Source organism: Phaethon aethereus (assembly GCF_964289735.1).
Source record: "Phaethon aethereus genome assembly, chromosome: 1".
NCBI lineage: Eukaryota > Metazoa > Chordata > Aves > Phaethontiformes > Phaethontidae > Phaethon > Phaethon aethereus.
In genome coordinates this window covers 124,901,412-124,922,458 of record NC_138575.1, presented here as the reverse complement: position 1 = coordinate 124,922,458, position 21,047 = coordinate 124,901,412, and the positions used below count along the sequence as shown (strand labels likewise).

The window sequence follows — 21,047 nt, the reverse complement described above, 5'->3', positions numbered from 1 at the left end:
GTGCCTCTCACTTTGAGAAAAGAAGCTAGAACACTGATGTAGACTTAACGTGCCTGCTTTCTGTGCAATGCAAAAACATTGCTTCTACATTCATCACCTTACACTGTTAGCACAGAGCTCAGAAAGCACATAAATGTTCAGGAGGTACTGCAACAGTACTAGGCTAGGCTAAATAAGTGCATTTGGTCAGTCTGTCATACAATATGTTGCTGTACTTTCTCTGTGGTTAAACTGAAACACAGCATCATAAAATGCCTTACAGGGATTTAGAACTGTTTGCAGCAAAAAGCTACCCCGAAACTTGTTAGTCACATTTCAGCGTATGAGCACTGTAAACCAAGGAATTCAAGCAGGCGTTATAGTGGAAAGTCCTTTAACCAAAAGGTAATATTTGCTTTAATCTAAAAATCAGTTAGACAGTTTTCCAAAGTCTATGGACTATCCACCGGCTTAACTAACACTGACTCAGTAGTTTTGAAAATGGGGCTGCAAAAGCTTTTTGGAAATACAAAGTTATAAAAAACCTCTTCAGTTTATTGGCTTTCCTAATTGTTGGCCTAAAGACCTAAGCATCCCGAATCTACTTAAAACTCCACAGTAAACTAAATGGTTTTCCTGAATTCAGCTTCCCAGGTCAAAACGTCAAACAATTCCACAGCCTTTCCTTGGGCTGCCACAGAATGGGGGGCTGAAGAAGCAAAAGGAGAAAAAAATGAAGAGCTTTATGCTGGCGATGTTTATTCTTCAGCCTGTGGCACTGTTATCAAAACACTTGAAAATCATACCTCCCTACTCTCCGCTAGGGGACAAATGGTCAGCATATGACACAAGCTGAGGAAATCCTCTGTCTTGACCTAGTGTGCAATCAGGCGACAGGAGAGCCAGGGAGGGCTGGGGAGAGGGGAGGGAGTAGGATGGGGAAGGGCAGCAGAGAGCGAACTGATTGTGAATTTCTCTAGCACCTAATTCCTGTAACGCTCCACTTCAAATACTCTCTACTGGGCCAATTTTCGGCCAGATTTAGCCTTTAGGGCTGCTGATTGCTAACTTCTCATTTATATTTGTTCCAGCATATTAAAAATATCAAAAACATTCACTGCCTTGGGAAATTGAAAATTTATAATGTCTTGAAGACAGGCAACCTGAAAGTAAAATGTTTTACATTCTAGCAAAAAACATTTGCAGCAAACTCGTCATTTCAGCTGTTTAGTGGCTTTACTAAAGAAGTTACTCAACACAGCCTATCAGCAGTAAAGTAATATTTTAGTTTAATAAATATTTACCTAATTTTTCAAAACATTTTAAAAGCCTTTATCATACTCTCTCAAAATTCAGCAAGACTGACTTCTGCCATGTTACCAACAGAATGATAGAGGGATTAAGTTAAGTCCTTCAGAGGACAGCTGCTGATGAAACAGGAGGTAGATCACCCAGAACAAGCTGTGGGAACCAATAATTATTAACACACTCTGTGCGAATGAAAGGAAGATGTGTACAGAAAAATACCTGGTTGACTTTAATTTAAATTTATCTGTGTTCACTCCCATCTAATTTAGTTACGCAATTTGCTGTCCCTCATTGGAAAGCTCTCTGATAAGAATATCCTTTGTGATTCTGCATCTAAGAAAGTCATCTGACTTGCTACCTATAGTGCCTTCATATCCCAGGCTATTACTCTGGTAGCATAGGAAGATGCTCAAAGGGTCCAGCAATCCCAGGTTCACTGAACTCTGAGGAAGAACACCTCTAGTTTAATCTGAAAAAAAGACAGAACTGAAAATTTTTTTCTCTGTTTAGTAAGACCTGGACAAGGACAGGATATACAATTTGCATAACCTAATAAGCATTTATACTTCTGCATCTTTATCTCAATAGGAGTTCCACATTTGCCTATTTCTGACAAATCATTTAATTTTCATGGTAAGCTTCATGAAATTTTATGGGAGGATTAAATAGGCAGCAACACTTAAAATATTAAACGCTCTTCATTAGAGTTTATGATCTGGAACAACATTATGAGATGTTAGGAAGGAAACTTAAATAACCTTAAGATAGTAAAAGTTTCTACTGCAATTCAAGGGTTTTATTGTCTCATTTCTATAAACTAGTTCAGTTCAGAATCATCACAAGAGCGAGAAATATTTGAAAACTTTATTAGTGTACTTCTGAAGAGGAAACAAAATAGATTTCCGTATCTAGTAATTTCAGAAGCTGAAAGTGGCAGTATCTTTTCATGCAAGTCTCAGTGTTTATCCTGCGATATTAAATAATTTATCAGCTAAAGCAGTTGGTCAGGGAAACATCATGAAAACAACCCACTTAGTATGGTTTCCTGATTACTGTGATCTCCCAACAGTGAGATCAACAATGTTATTTTAAAGAATACTACACTTTCCTGAGAAATCCAAGCTATTGTTTCAGTTATTTCAGAGATGAACACAAGATAACGGTGGATCCAGCACAGATATTGTGTAGAATTTACATGTGTACTGGATTCATGTATTCTGTGAGCAGAAAAAATAGAACTTGTACCTTTGCTGTATACTGGTATCTCCAATTACATCAGCCTATGAGGAAGACATGTGCCCTGTTGATGTGAGACTGAAACTGGAAAGAGGAACTGCAGTTTTTAGATTAGGAAAGTTGCCATTGCCAATCATGCTGGTGCCCTATTCATTTTATTGAAACGAGGGAAGTAGCTGGAAACAAAAATTAAAGCCAGTGTATAGCTAAAATATCCCACCAGAGCGTATAGCTAAAATATCCCACCAGTACTATTTTGTTCTTTAGAAAAATACAAGACAGAGTCCTATTGGCCTTAGATTTTTCTTAAAAGATCATTTAACTTGATCCTAAATCCTAATTTTAGATCAGATAGACCAACCCAGACTTTGGCACTGCAAATATTGTGAGTAATGCTATGTCAAAATTAAGATCATAACTATAACAGGGCTGTGTTAGTACAGGAACTGTCAGGTTATTTGAATAATGACTTGGAGTAAGGTCGCTGTCCTGCCCGAGGCCTAGCTACATGCTCACAGCACAGCAAAGGTATTATTGAAGTATGTTGGGAGGTCCCTGAAGTACATGTATTGCCTCTCTCTGAAGTTTTGGGGTTACAGTATCAGAAATACTGTCCAGCATGCTTTAAAGAGGAGATGTCTTAATTATACTGTTCTCTAAAACAGGTCAAGAAACTCTGGTACACAATGGTTTCTTTTTATAAATAACTATAAGTAAGGTAGAAGAATCTTGCTCCTGACTAAGAACTCAACACAAAAATTCAATAAGCATTTGTACTCAAGTAATATAAAGAGAAATATGAGGTTATAGCACTATTTGTAACTAAATGTACATACAACAAATAAAAAAATCAGACAAGAATTTCTGTAGAAACTTACAACTGTGCAGAGATTTTATCTTCATTTTCTCCAGTCACTAACACCATTGTGACTGAAAATTATTTATGCTTTCACATTTAAATGTTAACTTAGCTTGCAACTTTATGAAATCATGAGAAACTAGTAAATATTTGGTACTCTAGTCAGTATAGCATTAAGACAGGTTGACTGCAGTAAATATACTTTCTGTTAAAATACCTGAGGAAGTGGGGTCTTCAGAGAAGTCTGGCAGCTCTTCAGGGGGGTCACCATAGAAGGAATTGAATTTGTGGCTTGACACAGCTGCTAGTACTGCCCCCTGAATAAAAATACCCACAACGTCTAAATTACACAAAGAAGGATAACGAAACATTTCCAGACACCTTGGATCACTCAATCTCCCGAGGTCCGTTGTGTGTTGACCTTCTCACGGAAGAGTAAATACATTTTATGGTCTTCAGCTCTGCTTCACTGTTACCGGTGACCATATCTAACAGAACAGCTAGTCATACACTATTCTAATAAACAGTAGATATATTCTTTGTGAGGGGATTAATGAGAACACTTTTTTATGGGAAAGCATTTAGAAATACTAAGTGTGAGGCAGCATAAATTCCCATAGTACAATGTAAATAACTAATTTATTTCTCTTCCCCTCTTACCTAGACTAGGTGGCTTAGCAAGTATAAAAATTCACTCCTTAAAACAACACAATATGCTGTTATTTGAGAAATTGTCATAATCTGACACTGATGGGATCTGACACTAGAACATTTGACATCCATAATATATGTGCATGAAAACGTCATCATCTCAGACTCCCATAATAAGTGTTAAATAGGAAGCTACAAAGACAGAAAAACAGTTATCTGCTCTGACATATATTTACTTTGTCAAGTAAATTACAGTTTAACCATTCAGGTTTTAATGTCTTACAGTTATGGCAGTAGGCAAAGATGACAAATAATTTCAGGAAACATACTGCAGAACAGTGCTTTGGATAAAATGGTAGAAAACAAATAGCACAGGTAATAAAAGCTCTCAGGAGACTAAACATAGTGGCCTCCTCAGGAAGAAATCTGGGAAAGACCTGAAACTACATCTAGAGCTGGAAAATAGGTCATATTCTAAAATGTACCAGCTAACATTTTAATGAAAGCATTACCTGGACATACAAACCACCTAAGAGAAAGTTCTGTTAATCATTAACTATGGCAACTGTTGCAGCCTAATCATCACATTAAACTTTTATAAAGCAGCAACTCGGCATGTGTATCTGATTCTGTGTTTTCTTACAAATTATAAAAAACCTTGTGAATTTTAATGCTGCATGCTTCTGTTAAAATTTTCTCAATCTTTAAGTGAGTTTAAATTTTTTTCTGTTAAGCTTTCCAAGATAGGAACTGAAGGGAAACCATGTTGTTTTGGGCTGAAATGTTAACTTTTTTTTCAATATGGCTGAGAAATAATCTTGTGTAGGGTTAAACATAAAGGGGGTAAACTGAAAAATACATCTTTGCTCTTCTTGAAAAAAGACATTAAGACATTATTATGTTCCTTTTATTATAAGTATAACACAATAATGACAGAGGCCATTGTACCATTCTCTCCTCTCCAATAATTCATATTACACAGAATTACTGAATTAATTTAAGATGGAGACCTCATGCACACCTCAGTTGATACCAGACAATTTGCACTGAAATTTAGTTTGAAAACTATGCACTAAGAAAGAAAGGATGAACACCCTTAACAAGACATCATTGCAATAAACAACTGTGAAGGCCTGTTTCAACTTTTTATTTTACTGCTGACTTCAGAGCATAGATTTCTCTTATCACTTTTAAAATGAAAGTAATTATAGTATTTTATACACTACATTCATTTTACCTTTAGTTTTCGTCTTGCATTGAATTTTCTCAATTGTTCTACTGTTTCTGGAAGATGAATCTTGTATGCATAGCGATCTCTCTCCTTAAAAACCCCCACAAAAAAAACAAAACAAAAGAAACATTAAATACAAGCTCTTAATATTCTCTCAACATTAAGAAACTCGACAAGAAATGTACCAGCTAGTAAGTACCCTAAGAAGAATGTGGATTTGTTCCAGCTTAAGGAAAACTTCAAGAAACTGAAAGGGATTAAATTATTTTGAAAGAATTCTTAACTTGGACCAGGGATAATTTCTTTTTGTAATTTTGTTTCCACCTTTGTAGTAAGACCCTAGCCTTTTGTTTTACTGTTGCATTGTTAGTCAGTCTGTGGCTAGCATTAAACTTTGAAGCTGACAAGCATAAAGTAGTTCTGCTTCTGGGATTCACAACTCCCAGTAAAGCAACGTGCTCAAGCACTCTTTTAAGGGGTGCTTGATACTTTGGGTAAGCTTGGGAGATGGGGTACGTGTCCAACAAAGCAGGAAGTGCCAGCTCAATGGCTGGTGACACCAGGTGCCAGCTTACAGGAAGAATTCCCCATTGTAGACGAAAACGAAACATTTGCCAATGAACAGCAGACAGTGGGACAGAACTTGCAGCAGCTGACTACCTTCTTCCCTTGCCCCAAATCATCACAGAAGCTACATACACTTATTAATTTAATGTAAATGTTTATCACATGCATTTCCTGAATCAGAGTGGAATCACTGGCAGAAGTAGTTAAGTCTCTCTACGGCACTAAACGTCTCTGTCTCATGCTGTATTTGGCTGCTATCTATAAATGGTTTAGAAGAAAATTCTGAATCAGCAGGGAATGCAGTTGCAAAAATGAGAGGACTGAAGGACAGAATGCTGGCCTAAGCTTGGAAACAAAGTTGTCTCAAACTAGATCTCTCTCCTTGCTTGTCTTTCAACAAGCAACAGCAAGATCAGAAAGACACTACAGACATCGAAAGTGCTATGCTATATAAGCAGAACTTGTACACTCACATTACAGAATTAGCTTTTTAAAAAGTCTCATCAGCTTAGTTGTTCAAACAACAAAAATGGCAAAGTTTTCTACCAAAATAACTATCAACAAAACCCTTGCTTTGGCATCTAAATGTGGGTAAGCTCACAAAGCTGAACAAAAAGTCAAATTAGAAGCAGGTAAAACCAGATCACCTGTGTTTATCACAGACTTGATCACTGGAGTATGATCTCTTGGGATTCCCAAACATGGTGTCCATTCCTATGCTCTTTGAAATATTTGGTGCACTATGTATGCCCCAGATGAACAGACAGAACTTTGTCTCCTTTCGAGTGGAAAGGTTTGAACATGCAGTTTCCCAATATTCAGTAATTAGCATTAATTAAGTGTGTTAACCACTGTTATTCCCAAGAGGTGCACTCTCCTGCCCTCCTTTTATAAACTAGACCATTCTGCAGCTTGGAATACAAGAGTCAGAGCCAGAAAGAGAACAGAGAAATGGAAGAATGACTCCATTCACTAGTATTTAGACCATTTACTTGGAGGAAGAACAACATATGAGCCTGTGCTTCGCCACTCCTTTTTTGTGGGGTTTTTTGGTGTTAATATTTGTCTAATGCAGAACATAGTCCAGGAGCAGACACCAGAATAGCAGCCTTTCCAAGTAAGTGCCCTGTTTAAATTAATGATACTATGACTCACTCTATCCCAGGCCCACACTATAGAAAAGAAATAGAGGAGAACAAAGAAAAGTAGTTAATTCATCAGTTTCTGCCAAAGAAAATACAATGTGCTGAACTAGTACTTGCCACCTTTTAAATCTGCAACACACCCATCATTCTCCAACTCCAGTGTTTAGCACAGCCTATTAATGGGACTGCTGAGAAGCAAGGTGGATATATATTCTCCTGCTCCTGCTGTTAACCTTCAGTGTCTAGCAACTACTCTTCCACTGGCTCAAACTGTGTTGTAAATTCTGCCACCACTGAAAAATAATTTGATTACCAGACGACACATAATTTCATGTAGTTACAGCAACCTTTGAGCAACACACCACTACATGCTTCCTTCAGCCTGGTGGGATATTTCAGTAATCTAATGTAAGAAAGCAGCACAGTTAAGTAGCATAATGTACTGCAATAAACTGCATGGTTACATGCGTAATAGGAAAGAGGTCTAGATATGACTAAGCAAAGAAGAGATGAGAAATTACTCCTCTGGAGTTTGAGAACCACAGAAAGACACATGAATACCTTCTTCAAGCTTTATTCTACACAGCCCTACTCCCTATACTCTGAACCTGCCGAAGATGCCTACGTGAGTTTGCTCTTGCTGTGAAGCAAGAGTTCAAGCCCGACAATTATCAAAATCTCAGGCTCTAATCTTACAAAGCATTTAAAGCATATTATCACACATTTTGTACAGTGTCACGTCTACTTTGAAAAGTTCAAAGAAACAAATAAATAAATCTCTTTCTGTCTTGAAAAGGAAACTGGTATGTAAACAGCTGCTTTTACTACCTTTAACCAGGGATGATTCAGCGCTTCATATACTGTTATCCTTTCTGCTGGATCCAGCATAAGCATACGGCGTACCAGATCTTTGGCACTTTCAGAAATATGGCTCCATTGCCTAGGATTCATCTGATTACAAGCAAGAATAAAGAAATTAAATTAGTAATAAGAATACAGAAAATAACCTACTTTTAATGTAAAGTAATTGCAGAGATTTAACAGTGGTTGGTACTTGTAAACATTTTATCATAATAAATGTAAAAGGAAGTTTCTAAGTTTTTTAATAACTTAAAAATTAGTTGTTATTGAAATGGCATAAACAATTGAAAACGGTGAGCACTATATCATAGAAAAGCTGACATATCCTTGGTATTATGTTAGAGTATAATTTTTTACCTATGCTACAATTTGTTCAGATAAAAGTGACTCTTGCTAGAAAAAGAAAAAATAATTAGCCTTTGTCTGACAGTTAACTATACATATGATAAATGTAGAAATTAAATCTACTCCTGAAATCAAAATAAGGAATGGCATGACAGCCTATCTGTATCAACCCACAATTTCATGCCCGTGATGCTGATTTAGAAGGGAGCCAGCTAACGTCTGTTGTGAACCAGTCTGGTCCTGTCCCACAAGTATCATGGACAATGGCTCTTCCCAATAAATTCCTTTCAACATTACAACAGTTAAGCATCTTCAGCCACCACTCTGGTAGGAAAGCATATTGACATGTGATCAACGATACAAGCAATTGCAACACTTTTTAGAGCAGAAATATATCTTTACGAGACAACACTGTGAAGGACGACTTAGAATATATTTTCATCTTGTACATATGCAGGTTTGTGTCCAGTTAGTCAAGACGATGGACACCCAATAAAACCATACTAATGTAAGAAAATTCCTTCTGCGATAAAGGATTCTATCCTTAAGCTATTTCTAGTATTTCTTTAATTTATGAAGAACTTAAGTTTTATTTAGATGGTACACTGCTAATATTACAAGGTACTAAATGGAAATCCAAATTATAACCAGACTCTTTTCAATATTATAATCTGTTCATTTAAAGAGGCCCATTTTATTTAAAATCAGTCTTTAGGAAAAATTATCACTTTAAATTGGAGCACTCAGGAAAATTATCTGGCTATGAAATGCGCATTTATAGTTGGGATTTGTAATTTCTTTTTCAGCTCTAATGAAATGAAGGTAATTGCAAATTTGCAGCAAGATTGTTTTGAAATCCTTATACTATTTTCACTGCATAGACATGTTATTGTGGAAACAGGAACAGAAAAGGAACTGAGAGACACAATGTGCTGGCCATGACTTTTTTTTAAACAAAGAAAAGTTAACTTGTACACTTCCAGAAGGTTTTAGCTGCTTAAGAGATTCTAGAAAGAAATCTTCCATAAAGTGAAACTGGAATGTCTACCAGTCTATGCAAAACTAGTGCCATGAAGAAATCCTGCTGTTTCTAGGAATACAAAATTTAAAGAATGAAAAACATGCTCCTGACCAAGTGCAGTAGCACTGCTGTAATTTACATTTTAGCAGACTACTGCTAGCTTCATATAATAAAATACTTCCTAAACCATATTACAGACTATCAGCCAGTTTTAGGAGTTTCCAATCTTAATTGGCTAATACACAGCTCATGTATGACTTCGGTTGCAAAGAGGAGAAAAACCGATCTTCAACAAAACCACAGTTAAATCAATTCTTTAAATTTGTCTCCATTATGGCTCCAGGATGCTTATGTTGTGAAACATGCTTGCTTGCACACCGATTTGCTTTCAGTTGCAAGTGTCTCCTTTTGAATCATCTGCTGCACACACCGTACTAAAAAGAAAAATGCATAACTATACTTTTACAGTAACATGCATTTTGTTTTAAATCAGGGCACTATGATGACCAACCTTTATGATAGTTCTTTTAGTTGATGAAAAGATTTAAATGATCGATAAACATAAGGTAACATACAGTATGTTATACTTCACAGCTAAACCTTATCTAATCCTATTGAGCTTAATGTACAATTAGGGGCTAGTTGTTGCACCCATTTATTATTTCATCTGAGTAAATACTTCCGTATTCTACTTTCTAACATTAGACACAAAACACAGCAGGAATAGGACAGACTGGAGAGAAAAATTCACCTCTCTTCCTGTACAACACAGATTTCTGTAAGTTTTATATTTAAATCAGGCTAAATAGAAAAATCAACTTCCAGAAATTTTACCAGCACAGCTCATCTCACTGGAAAAGGACACGGGTGTACTGTCATTTACCTTGTATTTTCCTTTAATAATGCCTTCAAATAATCTTTCCTTGGTTCCATAAAAAGGCAAACAACCACTTAGCAGGATAAAAAGGATCACGCCACAACCCCAAACATCGACAGGCTTCCCATATGGTTCCCTTTTTACCACTTCTGGGGCCATAAAATGAGGTGTTCCTACACGTCCTAAAAGGAAATAAAACCAAAATTGAGTCAAAGTGATGTGTGTCAACCATGGAAATGAAAAATATCACAGCATTAAACTAGAACAGTTTTAGAGAAGTTTTGTCCATGGGTTAAACTTTTAACACAATTCTTTTATCCTTAAGTTTAGTATTTATTAAGTATATCCAGCGAGACAAATTGGTAGGTTTCCTTTTGCTTGATTTATACTTTTATAAATTGAGGAATATTCTATCCTACCCTGCAGACTGTGAAACCAGATTTCTATAAGAGCACTAAGATTCTTCAGTGAAATGTGCCATATAAAAGTAAAAATACCAGTTTGGACAAGCTTTGAAACTCAAATTGTTTATCCAGAGAGCATGTACAAAGATATTGTAGAGTTCTAGTCCACACTGCTTACTTGAAAAAGCTGCCACTAATTGGCAAGAGCATAGTTTGGTCTGATGCTCTGCCCAAACCTTAGCCAGTATACTGAAACTGCCAACAAGAATGCAAAATGCTAGCAAATGTATCATTCATTTATTTGAAGTAGGCAGTATCTTTCTGCAGCTAAAAACATAATGCTAATTTGTTTCACAGAGTGCTTTCAATGAGGGCCACACCATAATGGTTCTGGGACAGTACTGATTTTGGATTGGTAATGAATGTACACCCACAGAAACAAAATATATTTAGTACCAACTAATCTTTTGAGTGGGTAAACTGATTGGAATGACTTCATTCAACTTCTATGTAACACATTAAGACAAATAAAAGCAACAAACATCTTACCTCTCGTTATAGATGCTTCCAATTGTAAAAAGATTTGTTTCCACTGTAAGAATTAAGCTCTGAATGCTCAGGGCATCACTGACACCTACAAATACTATAGTCTTTGGACTGCCCTGGTTCCACCAAGTACCAACAGAAGAAAAAAACCCCACAACTGTAGCAAACTGTTACCACTTGGACCACTTTCATAAATTATTCTTGCTCACTGATACTACAGTGGACTTCAGAGGCTCCATTCAAGGCTTGCAGCACCTTTGTGCTGGCTAGGAGAGTTTAACAAAGCAGCCTAAAGAATCGGAGGTGTTAGCACAGCACCTATTTATTTCAGTGTTGTCTTGTAAAAACTTGCTAGACTAGTCTATCCTGCACACCATTTGAATGTGAATTAGCTAAGTCACAGCACTGGTAACAAACACCTAGGAGACTATCTGTCAGTAGCTTACCCCGTAAAGACCATTCTTTGTTTCTACCACCTAATGCAGGAATGCAATCTAACCATGCTCTGTTCACTAGTCCCCACTCACTCCTTTTTCCATCTACAAGGATTAAAAAAAATGACAGAAAGACGGCAGCTTTTTCGCCATACTATTCTTAAGGAGAAACACCACCATTGTCAAACTTCTTCACCTAGCTTTGCGTTAAACCTTTTCATTCCCAGTTTATGAGGCAATTCCTCTGCCAAACAAATGTTAGGAATCTGCCTGTGACAAAGGAACGTTACCTCACCACTAAGCTAGGTCAGCACCTTAAAAAGTCCATGCAGTCTAGACTGACATGACAGTAAAGGGGCAGTTCCTTCCCAGGTTAAAAAAGAGTAAACCAGCGAGATGCCGCAAGTCCAGCTCACCCCTCATATCACTGAGGGAAGAGGAAGGATATTTACTCTGGACAGAGAAAGACAGAGATGGACATGGGGAAAGATTACTAATTCTTCTTGTTGGTTGTACACAATTTATAGGCTTATGATGTATCTTTCAGCCTAACTGATAAACCTCAAAGCCAAATCTTCAGGCTCACAAATATGAGGGGAAGAATTATCTCTTTAGATGACCTGAGGTCTCTCTCTTTTAGATTGTGACAGCAGAGGGAAGGAAAATGGAAAGTATATATATCCAGTATTCACAAGTTGCTGAGAACTCGGTGTTTTTTGCATTTTTTTTTCATGTGCCTACAAATCGCTATCTATAAGGGTTTCCTAACTATGTTCCCCTACGATGCCATCATTTGTGATGGCAAAAGCATCAACATTTCCAGCTCTGTATCAAACGATGCATGTACATAAGCAGCAACACCTGCCTGTTCAAACAGTATTTGTATATCACTTAGACAGCTCAGGTGACATTAGTGGTATGCATACCACAGTCTGGAAAACTTTAGTACAGAAGACATCATGTAAGACCGCAGAGCAGCCTGGCTAACCCACGTCTTGTTTGTCTCAGCGGTAGACTTCCTGGCATTTGGTTTGAACCTTTCTTACACATTGAAAAAAGCTCATTCAAGTATTTTTTATCAATATGGATGGAAAATCATATATAATCTGAAGAGTCTACCTTCCTACTAAGCTTTCTAATGGCTGTTATGAAATCTGGGAAGTCTAGAGAAAAGTCATTATTCAGAAGACAAACAGCAGATATCACTAGAGGACAAGATAGCATATGGACAAACTAAGCTGTTTAAAAGAAGCATTAAACTTCAGGGAGATACAGAGTCATCTGGATCAAGTAGTTAATGAAACTAAGAATCCTGTGTATCAAATTATATCTAAGCTCATTTAACATGTATTTCCAATAATTATGTGCAACTCCTCTCAGCTCAGCATGTTCTTTGTTTTATGTAAAAAATTGCAGAGATGAACATGGTAAAAAAATGACTATAAGCTGTGAGAAGCAGACCTAAAGGGTTGGGTTTTGGTTTTAGTTTTGGGTTTTTTTGCCGATGCATTTAAGTCCGCTGGGCACTCGCAGTACAGTGAAGGCCGACCTACAGAACATCTTGTTCTGAGGAAAATGGGTCCTTGCAAACAGTTACCCATCCTACATTTTCTCCTAGGGTGTAAAATAGCATATTTCGCAGCAACACAGGCTACATAAGCAATATAATAGCATTATTTGGTGTAAATGTTTAGGTGTCAAGGTGCTGGCAGCAGGGGAGCTGCAGGGGTGGTCTCTGTGAGGACAGGCTGGGGCTGCCCTGTGTGGGACACAGCCAGTTCAAATGGACTCACTGCAGGGCACGGCTGAGCCCAAGACAGTGGTGCCTGAGGGAAAGCGTGTGTAAGAAAGGGGAAAACATTGCCCAGTGAGGAGTATGGGAAAAAGTGTGAGAAACAGCCCGTGAGCACCGAGGTGAGAGCAGGAGGAAGGGGAAGAGGTGCTCCAGCAGAGATTTTCCTGCAGTCCCTGGAGAGGCCATGGCAGAGCAGGGTCCCCCGCAGGACCCCACACCAGAGCAGGTATTCACCCTGCAGCCCATGGAGGACCCCATGTTGGAGAAGGTGGATATTCCCTGAAGGAACTGCTGCCTGTGAAGGACCAGGCTTGTCCTGAAGGACTGCAGCCCACAGGAGGACCCACGCTGAAGAAAGAGAAAACTGTGAGGAGGAAGGCATGACAGAGAGGGACTGTTATGGACTGACCACAGCCCCCCTTTCCCCATCCCTCTGCACCGCTCAGGGTTGGGGGTGAGGGAGTCAGGAGAGAAGGAGTGAAGTTGAGCCTGGGAAGGGAAGGAGGTGTTTTAATTTTTGTCTTTGTTTCCTACTACCCAAACCTATTTGAATTGGCAGTAAATTAAACTGGTTTTCCCCAAGTCAAGTCTGTTTTACCAGTGATGGTAACTGGTAAGCAGTTTGCATGTACTTATCTCGACCCATGAACATTTTCATCCTGTTTTTTCCCTGTGCTCTGTTGAAGACAGGGAGTAAGTAAGCAGCTGATGGGAGTTTGGCCCTTAGCCACACGTGGTTATGCTGGTATTAACATAAAGAACACTGATTAAATGGGGAAAAATAAGATGAATCTTCCTCCAAAGATACAGTTTGTTTCTTTCATTTTTAGTTTTCAAATACCACCTTACCTGATTTAATCATGGGCTGTACAAAGTAAGTAATCTATAGTGTCAAGAAAGTATCAGAAGTGCTATTTTTTTCTTCCTTCTCCCCTTCAGCAATAATGTTTAAAATTAAAATTACTTTGCAGAAATTGATAAGCAAGAAAAATTCTTCATTATGTATATGAAGTCATAAATATATGCAGAACAGAATAGTTTCTTGAAAATAAGCATTAATCAGCTTCCCTAAATTTTACAAAGCAGGGTCTTGATGGTGGACAACAATTTCAGATTTCTTTTCCCCCTCCACTTCCTGACCACATGTCAAGGAAACACAAAAATACTTACAAAACTACTGAATATCAACAAGTAGCAAACATAACTTGCAACAGTACACTTATCAAAATTGTAGACAAAGCATAATATGCAAGCATTTCTTATGCAGTAGCTATCCATTGCCAGCATTCATTATCAATGACTTTCATTACATTATCATTGTTTTCCATATACACTTTTTTTTTTAACAGAACAAGCTTCTTGAAGTTTATTTCCCACTTTCTATGTGACAATAGACAAATTACAGCCTCTTGATAATTCAGGGTTCCTATTCTGCTTTATCTGGTGGCATCACATCAGAATGTGAGGCTGCATGTTTACTTAGGACTCAAGAGCTCTTACAGACAAACTGACAGACTTAGAAGTTATGGTTAAAAATCACCATCTCTCTCTGATCATCTCAAAGTTTCTTCCTCTCCCTTGGAAGTTAAAGAACTTATATCACTGGCAGAAAAACTGGATCTTTTTTGCCCTGGTTCAAAAGCAGTATACCATAAAAATCCTCTTTAATGAACTGTTTGATGTTAAGCAGAAGGACTAGACTAGTTCAGTAATAAGTAACATTCTACACAGCTGTTTAAGACGCCAACAGACTGCTGCTATAAACTAGATGAAAAATGGGTGCTATGTAATAGCATGCTGAAAAATCAGTACTACTAAGCCTTAATACTCCCTTTTAAATTTAAAATGAGAACTCCATAAACACAAATGAAATGAGAAAGAAGGCTAGGCTAACTTAATAAAATCCTGCCATTTACCACTGCTAGATTATAACTAGTGAAAATAACTGCAGAACTATTTGGTTTCATAACCTTTTTATTGTGGACTACAAGATCCTGATACTTTGGCGGGGGGAAGGGGGGAGGAGCGGGGTTGGTGGTGGAAATCACAATTTCATCTCCATGAAAAAGCAAACTCAGAACAAACAGAAACTTAACTGGTTGAGACTGAACTGTCCAGTTAAACAGGGTAAAAAACCGCATATATATGTGTGTGTGTATGTATGTATGAGAAACTTAAAAAGGCTAAAGTCATTTCTGGGGCAGCTGTCATCCTCGTGACAACTAACCACTTCGCTGGGTTCATCAAAGGAGCAAATGATGATTTGAGTTTATTCTAAAAACTGACCTGAGCAAGGACTGCTGAGCTGCACTTAGCTCAGCAAAATGGAGTGCACACACGAACTTACATAGAAATGTATTTTTCCTGTGTTGCAACTACAAGAACTCTAAGGTGTCAGTAACAGGATAAACAAAATTCATAGACAGCAAAGTTTTCTAAAATCATGGATACTCACTGCTATTTAGACCGAATATTACTTCTGCTGAAAATTATCTAGTAGAAAATTTGCCTTCTAAACAGGTCCAGTGTAAAATTTTAAAACTGTTCTCAGCAGTTCAATGGTTTTAAAATATTTTACCAGCTTTTTAATTTTCATTGGTGTTTTGGGAGAAGCTTTGCCTCTTTTTGGAGGTACTGTGAGAAAGAACAGTAAGCAAAGGCATTCTTCTCTCTTTAATAGACAACTTCTGTCTTCCACAGCTCTTTTATTCTTCAGGATATAAGAACATGCATGGATATATTTGAACAACTGCCCATGAAAAATCACGTTATTTTATTTAAATAAATATTGCATGCATACACAGAAACATGACTTTCTTTCTATCTGTCTGTGAGAATAAATGATATGGAAGACTGGAATCAATTTTCTAAGTGCTTCTAGGTTCTTCTTATCTGTTCTAGAGTAGCATTAACTGAAAATCATCACTCTATAAAGACTCAGCAGCAGTATGTAAATAAATTACTACATCAAAGCGTTTGCTGACTTAGGAAGCACTCAATGCCTGAATAGGTACAGACATTAGACACTTATTTCTAGAGGTAACCTTTCTTATTACCCAGTTTTGAGGCACGTTGGTAGCCTGGAAATCTATAAAATTGCTAATTTTGCTGATTTTTCCTGTGGATAAACAGAGAGCTTCAGACTTCAGGTGCTGGCAATCTGATATCATTCACAAGCACTAAAGATAAATTTTGACTTACCTTTGATAATTTAGTTTCTATGACTCTTTCCATATTATTCCAGACAATAGGGCTATGCTTTCCACAAGAAGAAGAGTATATACAGAGACCCAATCAGATTTTGTCATCCCTAAGGCAGGGGACTGATGGTCAAGATATCAGAAGGAGAGTCTTTCAACAGCAGTAGTATCTGAACGATGTATAAGGAAACAACTGGAACAAATAATTTTTAGGAAAAAAATGTGAGGTTCTAATAAACATCACCATCTGACCTCTCACAATAGTGTAATAAGAAATTTGTTAATAAATTAAGGAGCTTCTAAAAGAGTGAGATGTCCAGAATAATGTGGAAGGAATCGAAGAATAACACACAACAGATCAGATAGGTCAATACTTTACTATTTTTAATTCCTTTCCACATTACTCCAGACAATAGAGATGTTTAAAGCAGGTGTACAGAGAAGATGAATAGATTAAAAAAAAAAAAAAAAAAAGGCAATTCAGCTTCAGCACAGAAGATTGTCTGAAGAAAACGTATTTTAAAAGATGCATCAGCAGACAACTGGACAACTGATTAGTGTCCAGAAAATGAACAAAGCAAAGATCACATGTTAACCAGACAAATTATAATAATTGATTCAGTGGCCTTTTCAGCCATAAAACTATGATGGAGGAAGTAAACCTAAATTAAGTTTTAAACACATTAGCCTCCTGTAAGCAGTCTCAAATTCACTCAGGTGTGAAGTAAAATTTCTGAGAGACTGTAAACAACAGTTGTATCTTTTAAATAAAACAAAGTGTATTGGAGGCAAAGCCTTGAAGAGGGTCACATTTTTTATTTTTTAGGGGAAAAAAAGAAAAGAAATAGTGTTCTTGCTTTGTGGAGGAAAAAAACGCTACCATTTAAGTGAAAGAAGAATACTAGTGTAGGACCTCAGTTTACAGACATTTGCCTCTCCTTGGAAAACAAAAGAAAGATTTGCTATATCGTTCAGACACTTACGATGAAAATGAAAAAAAGTCTATGCAGTGTAAAAAAACAACATTTCAAAAATATGATTTTTAAACTGGGTTTATAAAACCACCAAGAAGATCCAGTTTGGTGAAACACTGGAACAGGTTGTAGATGCCCCATCCCTGGCAACATTCAAGGTCAGGTTGAACGGGGCTCTGAGCAACCTAATCTAGTTGAAGATGTCCCTGCTCATGGCAGGAGTTTGGACTACATGGCCTTTAAAGGTCCCTTCCAACCCAAACTATTCTATGATTTTATGATCATTTTGACATTGATTTGAACAAAACAAAAATAAAGAAAAGATCCACCCCCCCCCACCCCCCCCCAATTCCAGTCTTATTTGCAGAGAAATTTATAGTAATGACTTCCTCTGCTATTTTTGTGGTAGGTCTAAAAGGCTAGCTGATGAAGAACCAAGAACGCCTGATATTTATGTGCTATACTTCTATTAAGAACATATAAGATGTCTTCCACTAAGATGATGACAGTTGTGTTAGGATACCTGAAGATACTATGGGATTCTGAAGCAACTTAGGGGGGCTAACTTTTATGTATTATTACACATAAAAATCAATACTGGACCGGATTAGCATCATGGTACCTGTGATATTTTCCTGCTAAGGAAAAAAATGTAAACCAGTTACTATCCATAGATAAGACTTGACAGTTAGTATAGAACCTCATACCATCTACACAGTTACCTTATTCTGCACTAGGTGAAACCAGGAGAAAATAAGATTAAGTGGAGGAAATAACACTTGTGGACTCAATGGCTTTCGTTCTTTCAGGCTTTTATACTATATACTAGCTACAAATCCCAAGATTTAGCATCCAAGATATTTGGTATCTGATGTCACATTTATTTAAGAAAACATTGTGAAAATTCATACCACGTTCTGAAAGAAAAATTGTCCAAGGAAGAAGACAGAGATCAGAATGTGAGATTAATCTATTAAATCACTGACTTCACAGAGGTTCCACTACTCCAGCTGCATCATAACCGTGCAAACATGGACTGTTTCCTGTCTACCTTCTGTTGCATAAGAGTTCACTTATAAATTACGATAATCTTTAACTACTGTGTATAGTGGCAGAATTCCATCTTTAAGTACCTACTTCAATGCTTCAGATGAACACACTTAGCAAAATTTTCCACTTCTGATCATAAGAACTGCAAGAAGAGACCTTCAGAGATTGGTAGCTCATGAAAACAGTTTCCTGTAACTCAGAAGATGATGCACGCTTCTTATTCATTGCATTGCAACTTATGGGCAAACATAGTGGAACAAAAAGTATTGCCTTGTATTTCCCTTATGGCCTTATGAAAAATGGCTTATGGCTATGTCCTTTTTTTTTGGTTCTTAATAATAATTAAACTCCCTCAAAAATAAACTCCACTGGGTTGTTAGCTGATAAAATACAGTCATGTTCCTAAAATGTATTCCACAGAGATTTTCATTAATGACATCTAGTATTATGTCAGCTTGTTATCATGAGCTCCCTTACAATTCTGTTAAATAACCTTCTCTATCTGCTCGAAAGAACACTGTCGTTATAATCCTTCTAAACAACACAAGTCTATCTTTGGACTTACATAAAAAAATGGGGTCTGATCTACTTTCAATACCTGGGAATTCTATTGGAAAAATGCCCCCTACCCTCTCAATTTATGCACACTGGAAAAAAGATGTCTTTTGTTAAGTTAAAAAAATTCTGTAGTCCCAAACAAAGCAAAAGCTGTACCCTAGAAGGCAGGCTTCAAAGACATTGCGGGAGAAAATTCCCTTCTGTTTTTCTCCTGGGCTACACACAATCTGGTCTTGTCAGGCACAGGTGTGTCAGTGTAATAAGGTAAGGAAAATGGCACAAATGCAAATGCATGAAAGCAAGAAAAAAATTTTATAACGTTGGTAACCCCTGAATGTTTTAGATATAGCAACTATTATTTCAGGAGAAAAATACTACCATAGAAGAGTGATCATCATAGATATTGAAGAGCTTTTGCATAGTGGCTAGGTTTTTATGCAAGATTAAGGGAAGAGTTCTATCAGTTGAACTTTGCTACAGTTACATTACTTTCGATGTTGACATGCTTTTTCTAATGGAAAGCTGTCTTTTTCTGGTTTAAAAGATAAACGACTCCAAACAACATAAAATAAAGAGAAAAGATTTCTGGTTATCTACATAGGGATTTACCCTAGTAATGAGTATATTCTGCTAGGTTATCATGGTAATACACATTACCTAGATACAGTAAGATTAATAAGCACTGCACTTTGTGTAAGTATAAGGCAGTGTGTTTTCAGTATTGTAAAAATTTTAAGGTGTACTGATCACCAAAATGGGTTAGAAGCAGGGGGGTTTAGGGTCAGTAAGAGACCCTTAATGCCACAATAGCTCTTATTTAGTAGAGAATTTCTTTTTTGATATGTTAACCACCAAACACAGGAACTGCCATGCTGAAAGGGAAATAATTGACTATGTTAAGCTGAATCAATGTTTTTCACTAAAAATTAGAAAAAGAATGTGAAAGTGAAGAGGTTGGTTATTATACTGCTCAAACTTCTCTATAAGGTGAGTTCCTATTTCATCAGGAGACTGAGAAATCAGTAGTGCCTGTAATAATATTATTACAAAACTTATCCATAGGCCATATGGGTAACTTACTTCAACAAATATGTAAATAAACAAATTTTTACAAGAATTTATAGCCCAGTTCAAACAGACAGTATTGTTAACTTTGATATAACACATATGGGGTGATATTGTAAAGTTGAAGAAATAAACCTTGCAAGCGCTGTGTAGGGGACTGTCTAGTAATATGCCTTTAGGTGGGACTCTGGAAAGGAAACAAATTGCCAGATAACAGATGCAGTTTGTGGTATAAAGACTGGAACAGAAGATGAGAAGAAAGAGAGAGGGAGTCTCTTAAGGAGAAAGCTTGAAACGAGTAGTAGAACTGAGACCTTCTGTGGTATATAAATGAAGTGGAATTACTCTGTGTATTCCTGAAAGTGAGAAAAATTTGAAGCTGAGAGTAACAAGTGCTAACGAAAAGGCTACAAACTGGAAATGACAGTTGAAGGCAAACTGATATAGCAGAAGTTGAGATGGATGAGGCAAAAGATACAGATATAGAGAAATGTTATACTGAAAAGGCTTAAGAAAGAAGCTTCTATAAGTACTGCAAACAGAACCAGCAAGGAATGAAACCGTTTTCACATAGAAAAGGAAACACCAGACCAGTACTTATAACCGCATGGAGGTTGAGCATGTGAATGATGAGTGGGATTGCAGAATAGTCAATGGTGGCAGGAAAGGAAGGACATGACAAATTTGGGGAAAAGCGCAGGACTTTTTTTACAAATTGAACTTAAGGTTTCTTGTGAGACAGCTAGTAGTCTGAAAGGAAGCACACTGTATCTGACTACCTCCAGAAGAGCAGCTGAAACAGACGAAATGGATAAAGTTGCTCAGTGAGAATATAAGGAAGAAAAATAGAGACTCATAAACGAACGTGTAGAACTATCACTAAAAAAAGCAGTGACTGAGGTACAAAAAATTTGAGAAACCCAGGAAAAATAAAGGCATGA

At 37.1% G+C, this 21,047-nt stretch overlaps 1 protein-coding gene across 5 annotated transcripts in view; it reads right to left on the bottom strand.

Moving 5' to 3' along the window:
- CASK (calcium/calmodulin dependent serine protein kinase) overlaps positions 1 to 21,047 on the bottom strand; it is a 226,309-nt gene that overhangs the window by 76,191 nt on the left and 129,071 nt on the right. For 3 of the 5 annotated variants that reach the window (XM_082009616.1, XM_082009618.1, XM_082009619.1), the window contains exons 7-10: positions 10,087 to 10,262; positions 7,805 to 7,927; positions 5,271 to 5,354; positions 3,585 to 3,699 (exon numbers count right to left, since the gene is read on the bottom strand). In XM_082009616.1, coding sequence (XP_081865742.1) covers positions 3,585 to 3,699; positions 5,271 to 5,354; positions 7,805 to 7,927; positions 10,087 to 10,262 — 498 coding nt within the window. The remainder of the gene's footprint in view (positions 1 to 3,584; positions 3,700 to 5,270; positions 5,355 to 7,804; positions 7,928 to 10,086; positions 10,263 to 21,047) is intronic. The other 2 variants (XM_082009617.1, XM_082009620.1) reach the window with 1 other exon arrangement.